Source organism: Xenopus laevis, chromosome 9_10L (genome assembly GCF_017654675.1).
Source record: "Xenopus laevis strain J_2021 chromosome 9_10L, Xenopus_laevis_v10.1, whole genome shotgun sequence".
NCBI lineage: Eukaryota > Metazoa > Chordata > Amphibia > Anura > Pipidae > Xenopus > Xenopus laevis.
Window position 1 is genome coordinate 32,640,625 of NC_054387.1, and position 21,333 is coordinate 32,661,957.

At 39.8% G+C, this 21,333-nt stretch overlaps 1 protein-coding gene across 2 annotated transcripts in view; it reads left to right on the forward strand.

Moving 5' to 3' along the window:
• The window catches only part of LOC108701012 (ankyrin repeat and fibronectin type-III domain-containing protein 1), a 412,491-nt gene that overhangs the window by 377,562 nt on the left and 13,596 nt on the right, over positions 1-21,333 (forward strand). For both annotated transcript variants that reach the window (XM_018235128.2, XM_041576478.1), the window contains exons 19-20: positions 4,800-4,966; positions 14,894-15,107. In XM_018235128.2, the coding sequence (XP_018090617.1) occupies positions 4,800-4,966; positions 14,894-15,107 (381 nt within the window). The remainder of the gene's footprint in view (positions 1-4,799; positions 4,967-14,893; positions 15,108-21,333) is intronic.

The window sequence follows — 21,333 nt, forward strand, 5'->3', positions numbered from 1 at the left end:
AAATAAACAACATTATTAATACATAAAAAGGAGCAGGCTTCTCCATTTTTTTGCTTCATTAAATAATGTATTACTTACAGTTGCAGAATAGGCATGTCAGACGGCGTTCTTCATCAAGTGTGTAAAACAGCCTATAAAAACATTCATCAATTTATACCTTCTCCAAACACGGAAAAGTACACGTCTAATTAATCAATCATACTACGCTCCATAAATCAAGTGAGCAGCCAGCAAAATGAATTAACGCCGGGCAACAATGTTTACAGTGCTGAGCATAGTCGAACAATAAGGAGAATGGAGTGGAATTTGTGGTGGTTTCTCAACATGTTTTATCTGTCTGTTCACTGGCTTAGGACACAATTCACAATTATCACTATTACAAAATAAAAAACAACTATATATATATATATATATATATATATATATATATATATATATATATATATATATATATATATATTTTATATATACTATGGGGGAATACAAATTAGATGTGAAAAAACTATAGTCACTAGTTCCTGCTGCGGCCATTTTCTCTCCACCATGCTGTCCATTTTCTCTCCACCAGCCAGTTCACACAAAATGGCAGCTTCCATACAATGTTTACTAAATCTGACATGATCTCATGTTTGACTGCATTTGTTTACATGTTGGAAGGTATTGTTTGAGTAAAATTAGATCATTTCTTGCATGTTGAAATTGTGGAAAACTTTCTAAAAACTGCTTGTTCCTTTACTGGCATGTGTGTGTGCCACCGCTCTCACTTTCTCCGAGACACTGAATGAGGAGTTGGCTGTGACTTTTTGACAAACATCAGCAATTTAATGTTCCTCCCTAACTGCAGTTTCTATATAGCAGTCAATAAAAGATCTCACGCACAAGTTTATAGCAGAAAGGGGAACATAATTCTATACAAATATGTGTGAGAAGTATAAATGGAAAGGGTTTTGTTGAGGTAGAGGTAATAAGCCATGTGCAACCTGCACCAAGTGTATCAGTCTATATCATAATCTATATTTGGTGATACAGATATGGAATCTGTCATCCAGAATGCTCAGGACCTGGGGTTTTCTGGATAACGGATCTTTCTGTCATTTGGATCTTTCTACCTTTCTACCTAGTCTACTAGAAAATCATGTAAACATTAAGGGGGTTGTTTACTAAAATCCGAATGTTAAAATGTCAAAAAAATTTGCGTTTTTTCACCAGAAAACTTGAATTTTTAGAGGAAGAAAAAACTTGAGATTAATTATTCCCCCGGTGCTGCAGAAAGCCAGAATCTGAAGATCCTCCATTTCAGACCTGTCGAGGTCCTGTATAAGTCAATGGGAGAGGCACCTATGTGGTCTGTGCTGGGTTTAGCCCAAAAATCCGATGTTTTGAGGGTTTTCAGGAAAAATGGATGAAAAATTAGAGCAATTTGGGAAAAGCCCAAAAAATTGGGGTTAAGCTCAATTTTATTGAGTTTTTCTGTGATCCGATTTAATCTGGTTTTTTTTTTTTTTTCATTAATAAATAAGCTAAAATTGGGCATGGGAGTTTGGTTGTGTTTTTTTTAAATAAAATATGAGATGAATTTGGATTTTAGTAAATACCCCCTAAATAAACCCAATAGGATGGTTTTGTTTCTTAGTTTGGATCAAGTACAAGGTACTGTTTTATTATTACAGAGAAAATGGAAATAATTTTAAAACATTTGGATTATTTGATTAAAATAGAGTCTATGGGAGACAGCCTTCCCGTAATTCTGAGCTTTCTGGATAATGTGTTTCCGAATAACGAATCCCATACCTGTATTACTAGCTATGCTTTATGAATAATGATTGGAGGACAAAGATGTTCCTTTGTAAAGATTTTAGTACATGATTTCCATTGCATTTAATCAACTGTTGTCCATAACTACTCCACAGACTTTGTCAATGTTTCTTCCTAGATTTCCCCTTTTAGGCAGTAAGTATTGTGTTTTAACCATGCTTTCTGCCCCACTCAATTTTATTTTGTGGTACAAAAACGTATTATGCCATGTGCATGTTTTTGGGAAAAAGGCAGGGCCTATTTAGCACTCTCCTCATGTGATACTACCCTAAAGCTCTAGCCCTGCCTCTGTAGAAAATTTGAGTCTCTCCTTTTGACCACCCTTTGCTCCTGTCTCAATATGGCTTACTTTTGTGTTTATAAGAAGATAAATGCAACTGTTATAGGCAATTACAATTTAATTATAAGAGTTCATATGGGAAATTTACATTTCTTTTTAACATTTTTGATTTTCAGACCTGGGGCTCTAAGTACGATAATTGCTAAGGGTTCATTGTTGGGGCAGTTCATTAATCTTTGTCACTGTAACGTGCCTTGCAACAAAAAAAATATACGCATATATACATCTTATGCTACCAATTGTGTTGAAATAATATAAGTGAATAAAAAGTTTCCCTTCAAACTCCTTTTTCCCCAAAACATATTTTAATGGAAATTGTATCCCATTTAACAACCCTCCTGATTAGTTGTTTTTCTATCTAATCTGAAACCTTAGACATTTAATGCAAAATATGTGTACGCCAAGTCAAGGAAATAACCCCAACGAAAAACATATAATGTATACGAAGATGAACGAGAAAGCTTTCCAGAAAAGGAGATACATTACATTTGAGCCAAACAGGCAATTTGACAGACAAATACTTAGAAGCAGGGCCCCATATGACTGTCGGCAAAGGACTGAGTGTTTATTGAGAAGTTTGATTATTAATGCTGAAAGCAATATTTTTCTAGCAACTTTCCCTTGATCGAGGAAGGAGTGTGCTGCTGATATTGAGCTAAGCTAGTGATGGATACCATAGTTATTGTTCACGGTAGTAATGTCATGGGGACTCACCTGTAGACACAGCCCCCCAAGCCAAAAGCTATCCTAAACATACTACATTTTGAAAAAAAAGTTGAAATGTAAACATGATCATCATCTTTTGTGGGACAAAAATGCCACCAAAATTTGTAAATAAGGATGGAGCTATTTAACGTTTGGTAATTAGTAAACCTAACCCTTAATTTTCTTTCTTTATGTGCTAGAAATTTTCAACTTAAAGGAGGTTTTAAATCGCAAATGTTTTTATTGATGTAAGATTTAAAGCTACTTTCAAGACCCATTAATAACCAGTTTTCAAAGATTTTGTTTGTAAATATATTTGCCATTGAAACCAGTATTACAACGCTCATCCTGACTACACTGAATCGACATTGGAATCGTAGGCTCTCTACCATGGGGCAGCTATTATTTCGATAGGGTTATTTATGGACACATTTATCAAAAGCTGGAAGTGAGTGTCCCTTTTGATAAATAGCACTCTTAAAATGTCATAGAAATTAATAGAAATAGCAGGATTTCACTCCGACTTGGGCAAGCTTTAGTTTCATTCTTTAATAAATATGCCCTAATGTCTTGTTTGTTCTGTGATTTACAGTCACATCTACAATAACTTAGACTTAAATATGCTTTAATTATTCAAGATTTTATATATTGGCTTATAACCCCTTTAAAAGAAATGTGTTGCATTCTACATTTGTGTTTCATGAAAGTCATTATGAGTTTTACAAGTTACAAATTTAGCCAGTTTAATAATTTTTTTATATGCTTTAATTTTTATTGTACTTTTTTTACGTGGAATTGTAAATGTGTCAAACCTTTAACTGAACAGTTCAGTGTGAAAATAAAAACAGGGTAAATAGATAACCTGTGCAAAATAAAACATGTTTCTAATATAGTTAGTTAGGAAAAAACGTAATGTATAAAGGCTGAATGTCTAATATAATAGCCAGAATTCTACTTCCTGCTTTTCAGCTCTATAACTCTGAGTTAGTCAGCGACTTGAAGGGGGGTCACATAGGACATAACTGTTCAGTGAGTTTGCAATTGATCCTCAGCATTCAGCTCAGATTCAAAAGCAAACAGATATGACCCCTGTACTCCTCCCTCAAGTCACTGATTGGTTACCGCTGGGTAACCAATCTGTGGAAACCAAGAGAGCTGAAAAGCTGAAAAGCAGGAAGTAGTGTTCTGGCTATTATGTTCAGTGACATCCAGTCACTCCAGCCTTTCTACATTACATTTTTGGCTAACTATATTACAATTACTTTTATTTTGCACAGCCTGTTTACCCACCTTTTTATTTTTATACTGAACAATTCCTTTAAATATATGCAGACCAATTGCTAGTTACCATTTTCATGAATGTTCTCAAACATGGATCGCTTACTCCATAAACCTTCTATAAAGTCATTAATAAAAAAGTCCAGCCTTTATATACATCACTGCTCACAATTTACATGACTATGGCAGTGCTCCAATGGGGACATGAGGCCTCCCTAGCAATTAATTTCTTTTAACTGTAGTGCATAAACTTTCTGCCCCCTCCCTAACCACATTACTAGCAACACCCCTCCACTTATTGCCACCCCCACTAATCATGAAGAGTGGGGCTGGGAAAGGAAGTGATGCTCTAAATATGGCTGCCATGAATCTGTGCATGCATTGAGAAGCATCAGTTGGGAAGGGGGCAGGAAGGATGACTTTCCTGTGGGCTAAAAAAAGAAAAAAATGTGTAGACTTCTTTTTAACAAAAAAAAAAAAAAATCTGAAATTGGGATCCCCATCAGGTTAAGATTATAAAGAAATTATTAAATCTCCTGTGGTCTTGTGGTTTTAGAAATACAAAGATCAGAAGCACTTCTCCAGTAAAAACGGTTTTTCAAAAACATTGCTTAAAAGTATAATATGCTAACATCTTCCTAATGTCTTCTTGCTTTTGCAGTTCACTTTTGTAGCTACAAGGAGACGTTCATTAACCTGTATTGCAGACTGTCTGCTATAGTAGAGCTGGACTCCTTAATTTCCCAGCAGGCTTTGAGAGAGGCAATCTCAGATGACGAAGTCGTAGCTGCAAAGCAAAGACACCAGCAAGTTTTAGATTATATGCAGGTAAGCCTATACAATGGAAGCATCAATGGCAGTCTAAATCATTGTAATAACTAGGGATGTAGCGAACGTCGGAAAAAATGTTCGCGAACATATTCGCGAACTTGCGTCAAAAATGCGAACGGTTCGCGAACGTCTCGAACCCCATAGACTTCAATGGGAAGGTGAATTTTAAAAGCTAGAAAAGACATTTCTGGCCAGAAAAATGATTTTAAAGTTGTTTAAAGGGTGCAACGACCTGGACAGTGGCATGCCAGAGGGGGATCAAGGGCAAAAATTTATCTAAAAAATACATTGTTGACACAGCGCTGCGTTTTGTGCTGTAAAGGGCAGAAATCACACTACATTTCTAAACTTGTGTAATAAACTGCTTTAAAACGTCCGGCGTCTACATGCCAATCAAGTCGTGTAAAGGTTACAGCCTGTTCACACGCAAAGACAAAACGCGGCGCTTACTGCAACGCAAAAAAACGCAAAGAGCTTTCATGAATGATACCGTCAAGTGAGCAATTAATAGTTTTTAATTACTAGTTGCTTGTCACCTCCAAGATGTTCGTCCTGTTGGTGGCAATATTTCTGTAGTGGTGTGTTTAGCAATCACCGTGCTTGTGCGCACGTGCACGGTCAGGCAGAGGTAATTCAATGTACAGTGAAGTGAACCAAAAAACACTGATTCTGCAGTTTTGGTCTACTTTATTGATCACCTGCGGTGACCATAAAAGATGCGATTTTGCCACTGTTGCAGAACCCTGAAAAATTAGGCATGTGTACTTTCCTGAAAAATTATGTTTTTTTTGTCATAAAAAAACAGAGGCCAGAAAAAATATGCCATATGAATGCTAAAAATATAATTTTTTTTTGTCGCAGCCACTGAAGCACAGAGGCCAGAAAAAATATGCCATATAAATGCTGAAAATATGATTTTTTTTTTGTCGCAGCCACTGAAGCACAGAGGCCAGAAAAAATATGCCATATGAATGCTAAAAATATAAAAAAAATTTGTCGCAGCCACTGAAGCACAGAGGCCAGAAAAAATATGCCATATAAATGCTGAAAATAGTCATTTTTTTTGTCGCAGCCACTGAAGCACAGAGGCCAGAAAAAATATGCCATATAAATGCTAAAAATAGTCATTTTTTTTGTCGCAGCCACTGAAGCACAGAGGCCAGAAAAAATATGCCATATAAATGCTGAAAATAGTCATTTTTTTTGTCGCAGCCACTGAAGCACAGAGGCGAGAAAAACTCAGGATTTACCTGTCCAAAAAGTTTTGATTCAAATGAAACCAAACCAGTAGGGTTTGCACCCTAGTTTGTAACGGTGGCGGAGGGAGGAGGACGCTAAAGGACAGCTGTGTGTGGAGTCATGCGGCGTGCAGAGAAGGACAGCTGCATGGGGAGTCAGAACAAGTCTTCCGGCGTGCAGTAACCCTCCGAGATCCATGCCTCGTTCATTTTAATAAAGGTCAGGTAATCCACACTTTTGTGACCTAGGCGAGTTCTCTTGTCAGTTACAATCCCTCCTGCTGCACTGAAGGTCCTTTCTGAGAGGACACTTGAGGCGGGGCAAGACAAGAGGTTCATGGCAAATTGTGACAGCTCTGGTCACAGATCAAGCCTGCGCACCCAGTAGTCCAGAGGTTCATCGCTCCTCAGAGTGTCGATATCTGCAGTTAATGCCAGGTAGTCCGCTACCTGCCGGTCGAGGCGTTCTTTGAGGGTGGATCCCGAAGGGTTCTGGCGCTGCCTTGGACTGAAAAACATTTGCATGTCTGACGTTACAGAGTGGCCAAAGTGCATTGTCCTTGCAGGTGCGCTCGTGGCAGGATTACTGGCACCTCTGCCCCTGGAATGTTGATGAGTTCCTGAAGTGACATCACCCTTAAAAGCATTGTACAACATGTTTTGCAGGCTGGTTTGTAAATGCAGCATCCTTTCGGACTTGTGGTACGTTGGTAACATTTCTGCCACTTTATGCTTGTACCGAGGGTCTAGTAGCGTTGCGACCCAGTACAGGTCCTTCTCCTTAAGCCTCTTGATACGGGGGTCCTTCAACAGGCATGACAGCATGAAAGACCCCATTCTCACAAGGTTGGATGCAGAGGTATCCATCTCCGCTTCCTCGTTATCAAGGACTACATCATCCACGGTCTCCTCCCCCCAGCCACGTACAAGACCAGGGGTCCCCAAACGGTCACCACAAGCCCCCTGGGAAGCCTGCTCCTGTTGGTCCTCCTCCTCCACAAAGCCACCTTCCTCCTCTGACTCCACTTCTGACACCTCTCCCTGCGTTGCAGCAGGTGCCTGGGCTCGTTCTGGTGATTCCGACTAGAAATCGTGCGCTTCCTGCTCCTCGTCACGCTGGTCTACAGCCTCATCTGTCACTCGTCGCACGGCACGCTCCAGGAAGAAAGCAAAGGGTATTAGGTCGCTGATGGTGCCTTCGGTGCGACTGACCATGTTTGTAACCTCTTCAAAAGGGCGCATGAGCCTGCAGGCATCGCGCATAAGCACCCAGTAACGGGGGAAAAAAATCCCCAGCTCTGCAGATCCAGTCCTACCACCCAGTTCAAACAGGTATTCATTGACGGCTCTTTGTTGTTGCAGCAGACGTTCAAACATGAGGAGCGTTGAATTCCAGCGAGTCTGGCTGTCGCAATTAAACGCCTGACTGGCATGTTGTACCGCTGCTGAATGTCAGCAAGGCGTGCCATGGCTGTGTAGGAACGTCTGAAATGGGCCGACACCTTCCTGGACTGCCTGAGAATGTCCTGGAATCCTGGGTACTTCGAGACAAAACGTTGGACTATTGAATTCAGAACATGTGCCATGCAGGGCACATGTGTTAAATTGCCCAGTCTCAGTGCTGCCAACAGATTGCTTCCGTTGTCACACACCACTTTTCCGATCTTCAGTTGGTGTGGGGTCAGCCACCGATCGGCCTGTGACTGCAGAGATGACAGGAGTACAGATCCGGTATGGTTTCTGCTTTCCAGGCACGTCATCCCCAAGACAGCATGACAACGGCGTACCTGGCATGTCGAATAGCCTAGGGGGAGCTGGGGGTGCACAGGTGTGGAGGAGGAGGACCCAGCAGCAGAGGAGGAGGAAGCAGAGGAAGAAGACGAGGTAGAGAGCGAAAGAGGAGTAGAGGTGGTGGCAGAACTGCGTGCAATCCGTGGCGGTGACACCAACTCCACTGTTGTTGTTGAGCCACACATTCCCTGCTTCCCAGCCATAAGCAAGTTCACCCAGTGGGCAGTGTAGGTGACATACCTGCCCTGACCATGCTTGGAGGACCATGCGTCAGTAGTCATATGGAGCTTTGCCCCAACACTAAGTGACAGAGATGCGGTGACTTGGCTCTGCACATGGTGGTACAGGTGTGGTATTCCCTTCTTGGAGAAAAAATTGCGGCTGGGTACCTTCCACTGCGGTGTCCCAATTGCTACAAATTTGCGGAAGGCCTCAGAGTTCACCAGCTGGTATGGTAAAAGCTTGCGGGCTAAGAGTGCAGACAAGCCAGCTGTCAGACGCCGGGCAAGGGGGTGACTCGCAGACATTAGCTTCTTACGCTCAAACATGGCCCTCACAGAAACTTGGCTGGGGGCAGATGACTGGGAACTGGTGGTCAAGGTGGAAGGCGGAGTGGAGGGTGGTTCAGACGGGTCAAGGACAGCAGAGGTAGAGCAGAAGGAGGGTGGCTTTTAGTTTGTCTGCTGCCTTTGAGGTGTTGCTCCCATAGTGCTTTGTGCTTGCCGTTCATGTGCCTTCGCATAGAAGTTGTACCTATGTGGGTGTTGGGCTTCCCAAGACTCAGTTTCTGACTGCACTCATTGCAAATTACAATGCTTTTGTCAGAGGCACACACATTAAAAAAATCCCACACTGCTGACCTATTTGAAGCTGGCAATCTGGCGGTAACAGTAGAAGTTGGCGGCAATGGCGGGTGCGTTGGCCGGCTGACCACAGGTGGCGATACATGTTGTTGCCCTACTGTTCCCTGCGAGCTGTCCTCCCTGCTTCTTCTAAGTCTTATTCTCCTCCTGCCTCTCTGACTCTCCATCTGAACTATCCTCCTCTTGCTCTCTTCTACTGGGCACCCACAAAACATCAATCTCCTCATCATCATTCTCCTCAGATGCATCAATTTCTTCTAACAGCTCACAGAAGGAAGCAGCAGCGGGGACCTCCTCATCACTCATTATGTCCATCTCTGTTGTGTTGTCTGCCAGAATTATATCTGGTGTAACGTCCTCATCTCCTTCATCTTCTTCTGCCAATAATGGTTGCGCATCACTCAGTTCAAAAAACTCATGTGTAAATAACTCCTCTGACTCCAGTGAAGAAGGGGCGCCGGTGGTCGAGGAAGTGTTACGTGGGGTGCCCATAGCAGAGGAGGATGAGGATGTTGTGGCAAAGTTAGAAACGGTAGAGGATGGGGTGTGCTGTGTAAGCCAGTCAACTACCTCTTCAGCATTTTGGGAGTTCAGGGTAATTGCCTTTGTAAAACTGGGCAATTTCCTAGGGCCACAGGATAGCATAGCAGCACGGCCCCTAGTGCCTCTGCGTGGCGGCCTGCCTTTGCCTGGCATTTTTTTTAAAACAACAACAACAACTCAGGTGGTGTTTCTGGAGACGGTATTATTATTGATATTTAGACAGAATGTGAACAAGCTCACACAGCTAGGTGGCAGTTGTTTGAAAATGAAGAACACACTGGGCAAACAATGCCTGCAAGGTCAACGTATACACTACAGCAGTGGATACGGAATATATTATTGCTGCTTGAAAAACGTCACTCAGGTGGTGTTTCTGGAGACGGTATTATTATTGATATTAAGACAGAATGTGAACAAGCTCACACAGCTAGGTGGCCGTTGTTTGAAAATGAAGAACACACTGGGCAAACAAATTGAAACAATGCCTGCAAGGTCAACGTATACACTACAGCAGTGGATACGGAATATATTATTGCTGCTTGAAAAACGTCACTCAGGTGGTGTTTCTGGAGACGGTATTATTATTGATATTTAGACAGAATGTGAACAAGCTCACACAACTAGCTGGCTGTTGTTTGAAAATGAAGAACACACTGGGCAAACAAATTGAAACAATGCCTGCAAGGTCAATGTATACACTACAGCAGTGGATACGGAATATATTATTGCTGCTTGAAAAACGTCACTCAGGTGGTGTTTCTGGAGACGGTATTATTATTGATATTTAGACAGAATGTGAACAAGCTCACACAGCTAGGTGATCGTTGTTTGAAGAACACACTGGGCAAATAATGCCTGCAAGTGCACTACTATTGGTGCACTACTATGAAGAACAGCAAACAGCATTGGACACGTTAAAGAACAGTGAGATAAGTAAAATAAAAAAATATATATATATATTAAAAAAAAAATTACTCTGGTTGGTGCTGAACTACTAGGAGCAGCACACCAGTCCCACTCCCCACCCCAACACAGCTAGACTAATAGCACTGGGCTCTTATAGTAGCAACTAGCAAAGTAAAAAAACAAAAAAGAAAATAAAAGCAGTCCTTACAAGGACTATTGGGTTACAGGCAGCAGTCAGCAGATGAGAGATCAGCAGCAGTGCCCACAGCAGCTACACACAGAGCACTGCAGTAGAAGGTAGATTACTAGCCAGCAAAGCTACCTAACCTAAAATGTCCCTCAAATCCCTGCAGAGTTCTGTCCCTACAATACAGAGCAGTATCAAGTAGATTACTAGCCAGCAAACTTACTATCAACTGTCCCTCAAATCACTAACAGCTCTCTCCCTACACTAGCTCTTCCAAGCACACACAGGCAGAATGAAAAAACTCTGCAGGGCTTCAGTTTATATATGGAAGGGGAGTGGTCCAGGGGGTGTGGGGGTGGTCCAGGAGGGAGAGCTTCCTGATTGGCTGCCATGTATCTGCTGGTCTGGGGTGAGAGGTCAAAAATAAGCGCCAGCTATGGCGAACCCAAATTGGCGAACGTCGCGCGACGTTCGCGAACATTCGGCGGACGCGAACTAGTTCGCGGGCGAACAGTCCGCGACATCCCTAGTAGTAACAGAAAAAGGACAAATTAAAATATGAAAACAAAAGCACCTATACAAACTGTATCCTCTTTACTTTTGCTTCGGGTGCCCCTCTACTAGAAGGCGTTATTGGGCGACTCTAATCTAAGTGACAGTCAGAAATCTTATACACAGCTGTAATGGCAAGATTTTTCATAAAGTCTTTGACTAAAGAGTTGTATATCTATTGTAGATATAACATTATAATATCAGCCATGGATATACATGCATATATTTCTTTATATGTTTCTTGTTTAGTCCACACCAAAGCTAATTCAATTTATTGGAAAATAAATGCCCCATCCATGCAACTGACCCTACAACATGAGAAATACTAAGGATGTCTAGATAAAGCCCAACATGTGAAGTCATTCTAGATTGTCCACCACTAAGCCACTTAGATACCATAAAATCGCATGACATGTTTTGTAGCTATTCCTTCAAAAGGCCTAAAAAGGTCAACCCTAAATCAACCCTAAACAAATAATGCTATTTTATTGCATTAGAGGCCTAATAAGTGTCTTTTAAAGTTTTTTAAACTAGACATCATTTAATGAATCTGAATTTGCAATCCAAGCTGTGAAACCTTGGCAATGAAGCCATGGCAACTAATGAAGACTACTTGAGTAAAGAACAAGCTGAACGTTGGTGTTTAGCTTTTCAGAAATGATCCATGTACATATTCCTTTATGGACTTTCTGAGAGTATTTTAACTGAGTCTGCAAGCATTGGCACACAGAGACCCTATTTGGTTTTAAATTTAAAGAACGCATTCCCTGTTGGCACTCATTCATTCTCAGGCCCAAGATACATTACCGGTAACACACTCAACTGTGTTTTATTGGTACTTTTCAGCACGTCTCGGATGGTTGAAATCACTTGGCCTTTGACTCTGTGCCTCCCAGTCTACCCGAGGCCTGGGTAAACAGCTTAATAAAAGGCATCCTGTAATGCCTTATTACTTAACAATGGCATCATTATCCCCAACATGTGCAAATGCTGACACGTCTTAATTAAACAAAATAGCCTATCTAAAAAAAGGGACCCTGTGTTATTTGTACCGATCTGTTGTGATGTGTGTACGTGTTCATATTTCACTCTCATTATTGTCATACTTGCCATTGCTTGGCAACATCTTCAAATATTTGATTTTTTAAAGGAAAACGATACCCCCAAACAATTTAGGTCTCTATAAAAATAAAATGCATAAAACAGCTCATATGTAAAACCCTGCTTCATATAAATAAACCATTTTCATAACAATATACTTTTTTAGTAGTATGTGCCATTGGGTTATCATAGATAGAAAATTGCCATTTTAAAAAACAAGAGCCGCCCCCTGGGATTGTAGGATTCACGGTGCACACAAACAAACCAAACCTGTTAGGTCACATGAGCCAATTAACAGACAGAGTACGCTTTTTTGCTTCCACACTTCTTCCTGTTACAGTTAGAGCTGCAGTGTTTCTGGTCAGGTGAGGGACACACAGACAATCATGAAATGGTGGTTCAAGGCAAGAGATGTAAAAGTGCAATATTTACTTATATACCAGTTTGGTAATATTCTTTAATATGCCACTTAATATGATGTAAACTATCTGTTGCTTAAGTATTCATTTTGGGGGTACACTTTTGCTTCAATATTTCTGTTAAAATGGATAAAAGGCTACAGTGTACAACTAGGCTTCAACTCTTGCTATGACATCACAAAAACCATTCCTTGTTGATCTACAAACATCATTAAATGAATATTGCTTAAAATGTGTATCATTTGGTCTTAAAGTGACAATATGGGCTACTAGTGGTGAAGTCCACTTGTGAATGACATGTCACATGTATTTCTTGATGGCATGGGCTAGCCACCAAGATTTTTCGTTATGCCTATTGAAATAATCAGTGGACTTGTGACGTCATTGGCAACACCACAGTAGCAGCTGCCCTGTTGCAGGTGTAATCATTCCAAATGCCCCCACAGTTTCCTATGTGAACCTTCAAAAGCCAGTGCAAGCAATTTAAGTGATTCTTGCCCAAACTAAATTGATTTACATAGGCTGTAAAATGTAGCGGCGTTCTAAAGACTTATTTCAGTGGCAAAACCCAGTGTGCAATTAGCCTTGCTGTTCTACTTTCACAATGAATACATTTGCCTTTGCAGTATACTTGCAAATTACATGGAAAATGTATACTTTCTCTATTGTAGATCCATAAATTAATAGTATGGCATTGTTGTTTTTTTTGTATATAGATTCAAACACAAAAATACAAAGGAAACGTTTCTATTTAAAATGAATATGGTATGGTATATTAGTTGTTCAAGCACCACTACCATAATAAAACCTCACAAAAATGCTATATACAGGTATGGGATCCATTATCTAGAAAGTTTTGAATTACTGGAAAATCATCTACCATGGACTCCAGATTTTATCAAATGATTTACATTTTTATAAATGTCCTTATAATAAAACAGTACCTTGTACTTGATCCCAGCTAAGATATAATGAATCCTTATTGGAGGAAATCTGGTTTATTTAAATGTTTAAATTATTTTTTGTATAGTTATGGTATGCAGATCTGAATTACAGAAAGATCCCTTATCTGGACACCCTAGGCCCTGAGCATTCTGGATACCAAACATACCTGTAGTGGCTATTTTTGCTCTATATGTCCGTAATTTTTACCCTATGTATAAAAAAGAAATTGTGATTGCTAAAGGATACCTACAATATGTACATACAGTATAGATATGTTGAGGCATTTGGTATACACAGCCATAAACATTTTTTCCATTTCCATAGGGCATGTAGCATTTGCACCTGCGTGATTTTAACTATAGGCCAGTGTAACAAGCTATCCCATGAAACTGCTTCCCAGCCCTCTGTGTTGTTAAATGTCCTCAGTCTTCTGGCTTATTGCTGACAATAACTGGTTCTTAACACATTTTGTGATCGAAATAGAGCAAGCAGTGTTATTTTAGATCTAAGCGGCAGCCTAATTATCGAGAGTGGCGTGCAGTGTCTAGTCAGAGGTATAGTATGTGTCAATAGGCTGACTTCAAGGCTTCTCTAACTGGGAGCCTTAATTAAATGTAGCTGTACCTTACCTTGTAAGGAATAAATCATCTGTGTAAACCACAGTGATCTACAGCACTGACCACAAACCACAGGAACATGTGTGCGAGCATACGTTTAACCGTGCTAAAATCATTCCACAAACCGCACATTACAGAGAGCAGCAAAAGGCTATGTAAATATGGTATAGTTATGAACATAAAGCAAAGAAAATATGAAACCAGAACTTAAAGGAGCAGTTAGTTGCCTGGTTGAGTTTATTTTTATTCTCATTATGCCGTTATGTCTGCTGCCCAGTATCAAAGGGTAGAGATCAGGTTTCTGTTTTCTGTGCTTTAATGGGGTTTAATTTAATCCTCAGACATTGGCTTCTAATGAAGGGGTATAATTACTTCTGCTGCAGAAGATGCACAAGAGACACACTCTAGCAGCTTAGTGGCTTGTTAATGGATCATGTGTGCCAGAATCATATTTAATTTTAGAGGCTTTCTCATCCAGTATAATATAGGTAAACACTGACCAGGCACAAGCCGCAATACACTGTTGGCCCTTAAAGCAAACAGTTTGATAATCCATGTATACATTAATGGAATACTGTCAGAATTGACTTTTGCTTGAAAACCATGTATCAGATTGATTTACTTTATGACGGGTATTCTAGATATTCTTCCATGATTAGAGACCGTCTTTTGCAAGTCAGATACTATACTTCTCTTTAGTAGGCACTTAGTATATAATTACTTGCCTGGGTATCTAATGGAGTTTGTGTACTCTCCTTCCAGCAAACAGATGAAATTTGGCGTGAAATGAGGTGGATCATGGATGCACTACAGTATGCAAGAAATAAACAGCCAGTTGCTGGTTTGCCAATTACAAGATTTATAGACCTGTCTGAAGAGCAAAATCAGAAGAAGAATAATTCCACATCATCTCACCTGGACTGCCTGCCGTCACCTTCTCCATCTCCAGAAATGCACCGGAGAAGACCGTTAAGTGGTAAGACGTTTGCTCTTCCCAAATACTGTATAGAACTTTTATAGCTTTTACCAAATATTTGTCTCTAGTGACAATGTCAAGATGTAGAAGATTGCTAGGAACGAGGGCCTGATATGAATATTTGGTCAAGTTTTAAAAACACCACTTTTCCTCCCTAAAGCTGGATAATTGGGAAATATTTAGCAGTGGAGTAAGATTCACACACCTCAAAGGAAGGAGCAATGCTAGAGTGAACTGACCAATCAGCGGGGAGTGGTTTAACTAGGCAGAGGGTGTGGCTGGTTTATCTGCCTGGAAAGAAAAGTCTGAAGGTGACTTTCATTAACTATTCATCTTTATACCAAATAAATCCTTCCTTCAATAATATTTGATGTATTTAAAGAGCAAAACTGTGCTTCGTACAAAGCTGCCAAAAGTATTATGCTCTTAATGATGTAAGCAAATTTAGGAAACTGGTCAATTTGACTTTATAGATTGTCAGGTATAGGTAGGGGGCACTGTGGAGGCAGAGGTGAGAAGGGTGAGGAACACATTTTAGATCTATAGAACAAATGTGGATAATGAGAATGACCTTATGATGATAAAGCAACCAACAAAAAGTCTGCAAAATAGACCAACATAAGAAATCAGCAGGTAGATTACAAAAGGTATTTAGATTAAAGATGTGACAGTACAGGGAGTAACGAGCTTGAAGTAAAAACAGCAGAAATTACAGGTGACAACATAAAAAGCACAATATGAGGAGGGAGAATCCAAATTCAACAGATCTGAAATGCTGTATGAAATAGAGAAGGGAAGACGTACTAATGCAGATGGCAGTAAAAAAATGTTGTTCAATGTTTGCAATTACTGCATATGAAGCTGTCTTGGGAAGCTTGGTCACTACATATGATGGACTCATGGTATAGTAATGCAGTAAAAAGCAGAGGTCTTTAAAACAAAGCTTAAAACTAAAGTTTCCCTCTCATGGAGGTTGATGAATAAGGTACATTTGCCACTGACATTGGAGGTTGCGTGATAAATGTGCTCAAGGTTTTCTTCTTGTGCTTCATTACTACTCAATAGCTATAGATCAAATGCATGTAAGGAGTTTAAGGGAGTTGTTCGCCTTTAATGAACTTTGAGTATGAGGTAGAGAGTGATATTCTGAGACAATTTCCAATTGGTGTTCATTATTAATTATTTGTGTTTTTTGGAGTTTGCGTAGATTTGTATTCAGCGCTCTCTGGTTTGCAGTTTCGGTAATTTAGTTGCTAGGGTCCAAATTACTCTAGCAACCATGAACTGATTTGAATAAGAGAGAGGAATATAAATAAGAGATGAACTGAACTAAAAGACTAGTAATTACTAGTCTTTTTATTCAGACCATCTCTTATTCATATTTCTGATGCAATAACAATAAATGTGTAGCCTTACAGAGCATTTGCTTTTTAGATGGGGTCAGTGACTCCCCATTACAAAGCTGGAAAGAGAAGCAGAAGGAAAATAACTATAAAAAAAAACCTATTAAAAAAAATGGAGACCAACTGAAAAGTTTCTTAGAATTAGCCATTATATAATAAACAAAATGATAACTTAAAGGTGAACAACCCTTTTAAGAGCCTGGCTGGTGCCATTCATCTGAAAAGTTCCCAGAATCTAGTGGCCATGCTAGCTTTGATTGGCATGTATCTTGTGATGGCAGAGGGACAGTGTTTGCAAAGTCTAACAGTTGGGTTGAAACAAGACCAACATCCATCAAGTTCAACCCTTCCAATTGATCCCCAGTGCAAATATATATACACACTCACACTGACCCATTATAAATTATTAATTGTAGATTTTAGTATCACTATAGCCTATGATATTGTGCTTGTCCACGAAACATACATTTTTGCACCTTGTATGTAAAAGTACATTTTACTGGTACCAGAAGTTAGGTGCCTAATAAAGGGAACATAAAGGGTTAGTGCTTGAATTACTTTTGATTTCTCCTATAGTTTTTAGGGAAGGCATCCAGAGTTGATCAAAGTAGCAAACAGCTTTAACTTACCAATATTAATGGGGGGGGGTCCCAAACCTTCAGCTTTAGGAAGTGATAAACACACTTATTCTTTAATTGTAGCCTGGCACGAAACCGAACTTCACTCCAATTGTTGATGCAGTTAAAAAGTGATTTATTTAAGACAAAAACATCTCAAAAAACATCTCAATCTGTAGCCTTATGCGTTTCATGCCTATGACGAAGTGCCCACAAGGCACGAAACACACAAGGCTACAGATGGCGATGTTTTGGTCTTAAATATATCACTTTTTAACTGCATCAGCTATTGGAGTGAAGTCCGGTTTTGTGCCAGCCTGCAATCAAAGAATACATGGCGTTAATAAATACAGTAAGAACAGAGACTAGAGAGAAATTATAAGACTAATTGTATAAACTTTAAAACCGTCATTTTGTTAAATTGTGGTTCAGCCGCGAGACTTGATTGACATACGTTTAGGATGACATTTACACTTTTCTAACACCCAAACTAAATGTTTTGAACAGATCATAAGCGCAAACTAGACTTGTCAAGATGCCAATGACAGGTAAAGGTTATCAAGGGAAGCTGGAACCTGTAGTTCATCAATAGCTGGAGGGTGATCCTTTATTTACACATTTTAAGCCATGGGCATTCTGCTTATAATACTCCCCTCTTCCTCATCCGAGACCTATGTAATGTAAGCAGCCATACGGTTGTCCTTTTCTAACTGTACTTTGTAACATGTTGTAGCCAAAGGCACTGATTACCAGTCTGCTCTAAGTATAGCCCTTAATCTTCTCATTTCCCCACATTCCCACACTCCATGCTGGAATGATGCCGTATAATAGCGGCCTTTCCGTTGGCTTGCTGCACTGTATACAGTAGAATTTACAGGTTCCACCACTTCAAAGGGAGATCAGTTACCACAAAGTCACTTCTTTCATCAGCAAGCCGCTAACGAAAAAGCCCTTCACACCCAGGCAGCTACAAACAGATGGTAATAAGTGGGAAAGTAACTCTCCCTACCTGAGATGTGTGTTGGGCCAAGCTAAAGTCATTAACCCTGCTGATGCCAGGGCAAGCTTTCTAGTTTGGGATTGCCATATTAATCCTACTTCAAAAAAGGTCTCTCAAACAACTGACTTCATCTACGTTAAAGGGAAACCGTGGTTACTTTCAATACTTTGCAGGGGAAAAACTCAAAGAATTACACCAGTGTAATATGTTTTCCTAAACTAAAACTATATGTGAAAAATGAGACAAGTATTTGCTTTGCTAGGCTCGAAAACAGGCACAAAATACAGAAAGCACTTACGTCTAATTACCGATGTTTGGCTTTTTGTCAGTGTTCGTAAATAAGCACTATAATCTCAGAAACAAACCTAAACTTTATACAAAGCGATATTTAAACAATAAATTCAGCAAAGGAGCTTAATCAGTATTTTTGGCCATTCCCATTGGTATAGGCAGCCATGCTGTGGGGCAGATTTATCATTGATCGTTACTGAGCAATTGATTGTGATCGATCAATAATACATTTTACTGCAGCTATTGGTTCATAACTGGTCAGGTTAATACAATTATTGGATTCATTATTGGGGGATCTTCCCAAAAGGTGCAGTTAACGCTTCCGCATAATGGTGGTTTGATCAATAATGATTTTGCAGTGAAATCTCAAAAAAAAAGAAGACTGTCCATAATCTATTATAGGATTTGATACCCCCAGAGCAGCGTTTTATTCACCCAAGTGTACCAGTAAATTCCAGAATTATTTTTGACAACTTGGCAGTTCTCCAATGCTCTTTTTGGACAGCTCCCTATTCTGCTGTAAATGATGTGACTTTTTTTTGGCACCATTGCAAATGACAGCACTACTGAGTAATTTATATTTTTCAGCAATATACTGTATTGCTAAAGTAAATTTTAGGAATATAAAAATTGAACAAAAGTCTACTGACAACCCCACTCATGGAAGATATGTATATGCGCCACCAACTGACAGCACCGTCAATGACAATTTGTGCAGCATTTTGTATCTTGCTGCTTTGATAGTTACTTTTTGGGGGAAATTGAGGGTGGGGTGATAATTGAAAATTGCAAAGATTTTGCTAAAAAGGGGATTGAAGAGCTGGCACTTAAGTGCCTTCTGAGTGGGTATTGGAAGGGATCATACACCAACTCAAGATCCATGGTATTCCTTAGCTATGGTTCTAAAAATCAGAGGTTTAGTTCCAGCCAGGAAAAGCACTCAGCAGCAGTAGTAGTAGTAGTAGTAAAGGAGATACTGTATACAATATCTTCACAGGTGTGATTGTAAAGCAAACAAGGTAGGAAGGGATAAAGCTTATGAAGAAAGGGTCATACCAAACGGTTGCCTGTTGACTTTCATTAATCATCATGGTTTTAAGCATGTATTGCCTTTATACTTTTTTTAAATTACTATTAAATATCAGATGGAAAAAAAAAAACATTCTGCTTTACTATTCTAGCTTAAGCCTGTGCTAATCCTTACATAGAGTTTGCAGAGGCTGCACCCAATCAATTTGGTTAAAGAGAAGCAACATTCTAAAGGAGTTTAACATTGTCCATTAGAAACAAAAACCTTATATGAGATCTACCTGAATGTGTAGTGGCAGAGCTACATGGATGCCTCTCTTTGTATGTGTTCCCTGGCATAGTGCAACACAGTCAAGGGCATGCCTAAACACTGGGAGGGACCACAGTATTTCTCATCTGCTGGTGTAATTATGTGTTGTGCTCTGCTTGTGAACTTATTGTGTAGCACTAAATATGTCATGATGCTAAGAATTATTTTTAACCACGCAACTTAACTAGCAAACAGCCTGAGGACATAATCTGATTAATAATGAAAAAAATGTACTGCAAAAACAGCCTCCCTTCAAAACCCATAATGTAAAATGTACCAAAAGTACTCCAACATTTGCCCGTCCTTGTTTCCCATCTTATCCAACCCATGAGGTCCTGGGTATCCTGTTGTGTTTCCTACCATAACCAGTAACTTTAACACTATAAGAGCGAATGTGTATAAAAGTCTACTCTAATTTAAAGCAGTTTAGTAGGCATTACCCCTGTGGTATTTTGGTATAATTCCATTGCTACAGATGGAGCTTGAGGTTTGGATATGTGCTTTTAGAAAGAGCCAGCATTTCATAATGAAACTGCTTTTAGATAAGCTATTGTTTGCCCAACTCAGTGTAACTTAAGAAGTTGCAGTGGGACTTGGATTTTTACTACAGAGTGCTATTCTCAAATCTACCAGGGAGCTGATATTGTTACCTTTCCATTGTTCTGTTAATAGGCTGATGGTTGGGAAAGGGAGGAGGGGTGATTTAACGCCAACTTGCAGTGCAGCAGTGAAAAATTACAAGTTGCCCTAGTCACGTGACTGAGGGCACCTGGCAAACTAAGATGTCTCGCCCATGTCAGATTTCAAAATTAAATACAAAAAAAGTTTGCTCTCTTGAAAAACAGATTTATTGAGATTTAAGTTATTCAGGATCTGGCAGTTTAAGGAAGGCAAATTAATTTGCAGAGCAAAAAAAATAAAAAAATAAAACAGAAGAAAAATATTTTTGCTAACATTACACATAAAGCAATGTCCCAACTCAAAGGAAAACAGGGTATATTCAACTACCTCTTTTCAGGCAGCTATCCTACACTCAGACTGCTTGTTCTGAGAACAGGAGTTCTTATGAACAGCATTTTGTATGTTACTTAAGTATGCGAGTCTGCCTTTTCCAGCAGCCCATGCTCTTAAAGACACATTTAGTTACAATAAAGGTGAAACTATTAACAAAAAAATACATTTTAATAAATATACATTTATCTCCCTATAGAAGGAGCTTACAATCTTAGTACTCACAAGTAGGGATGTCGCGGACTGTTCTGCGGCGAACTTGTTCGCGCGAACATCGGCTGTTCGCGTCCGCCGCAAGTTCGCGAACGTCGCGCGACGTTCGCCAATAGGCGTTCGCGTCAAAATCGTTCGACCATTCGACCATTCGGTCGCTAAAATCGAACGATTTTCGTTCGATTCGAACGAAAATCGTTCGATCGAACGATTAAAATCCTTCGATCGTTCGAATCGAACGATTTTCGGATGTTCGAAGTTCGCGAACTGTTCGCGAACTGTTCGCATTTTTTGCCGGTGTTCGCGAACGGCGTTCGCGAACACATTATCGGCGGTTCGCTACATCCCTACT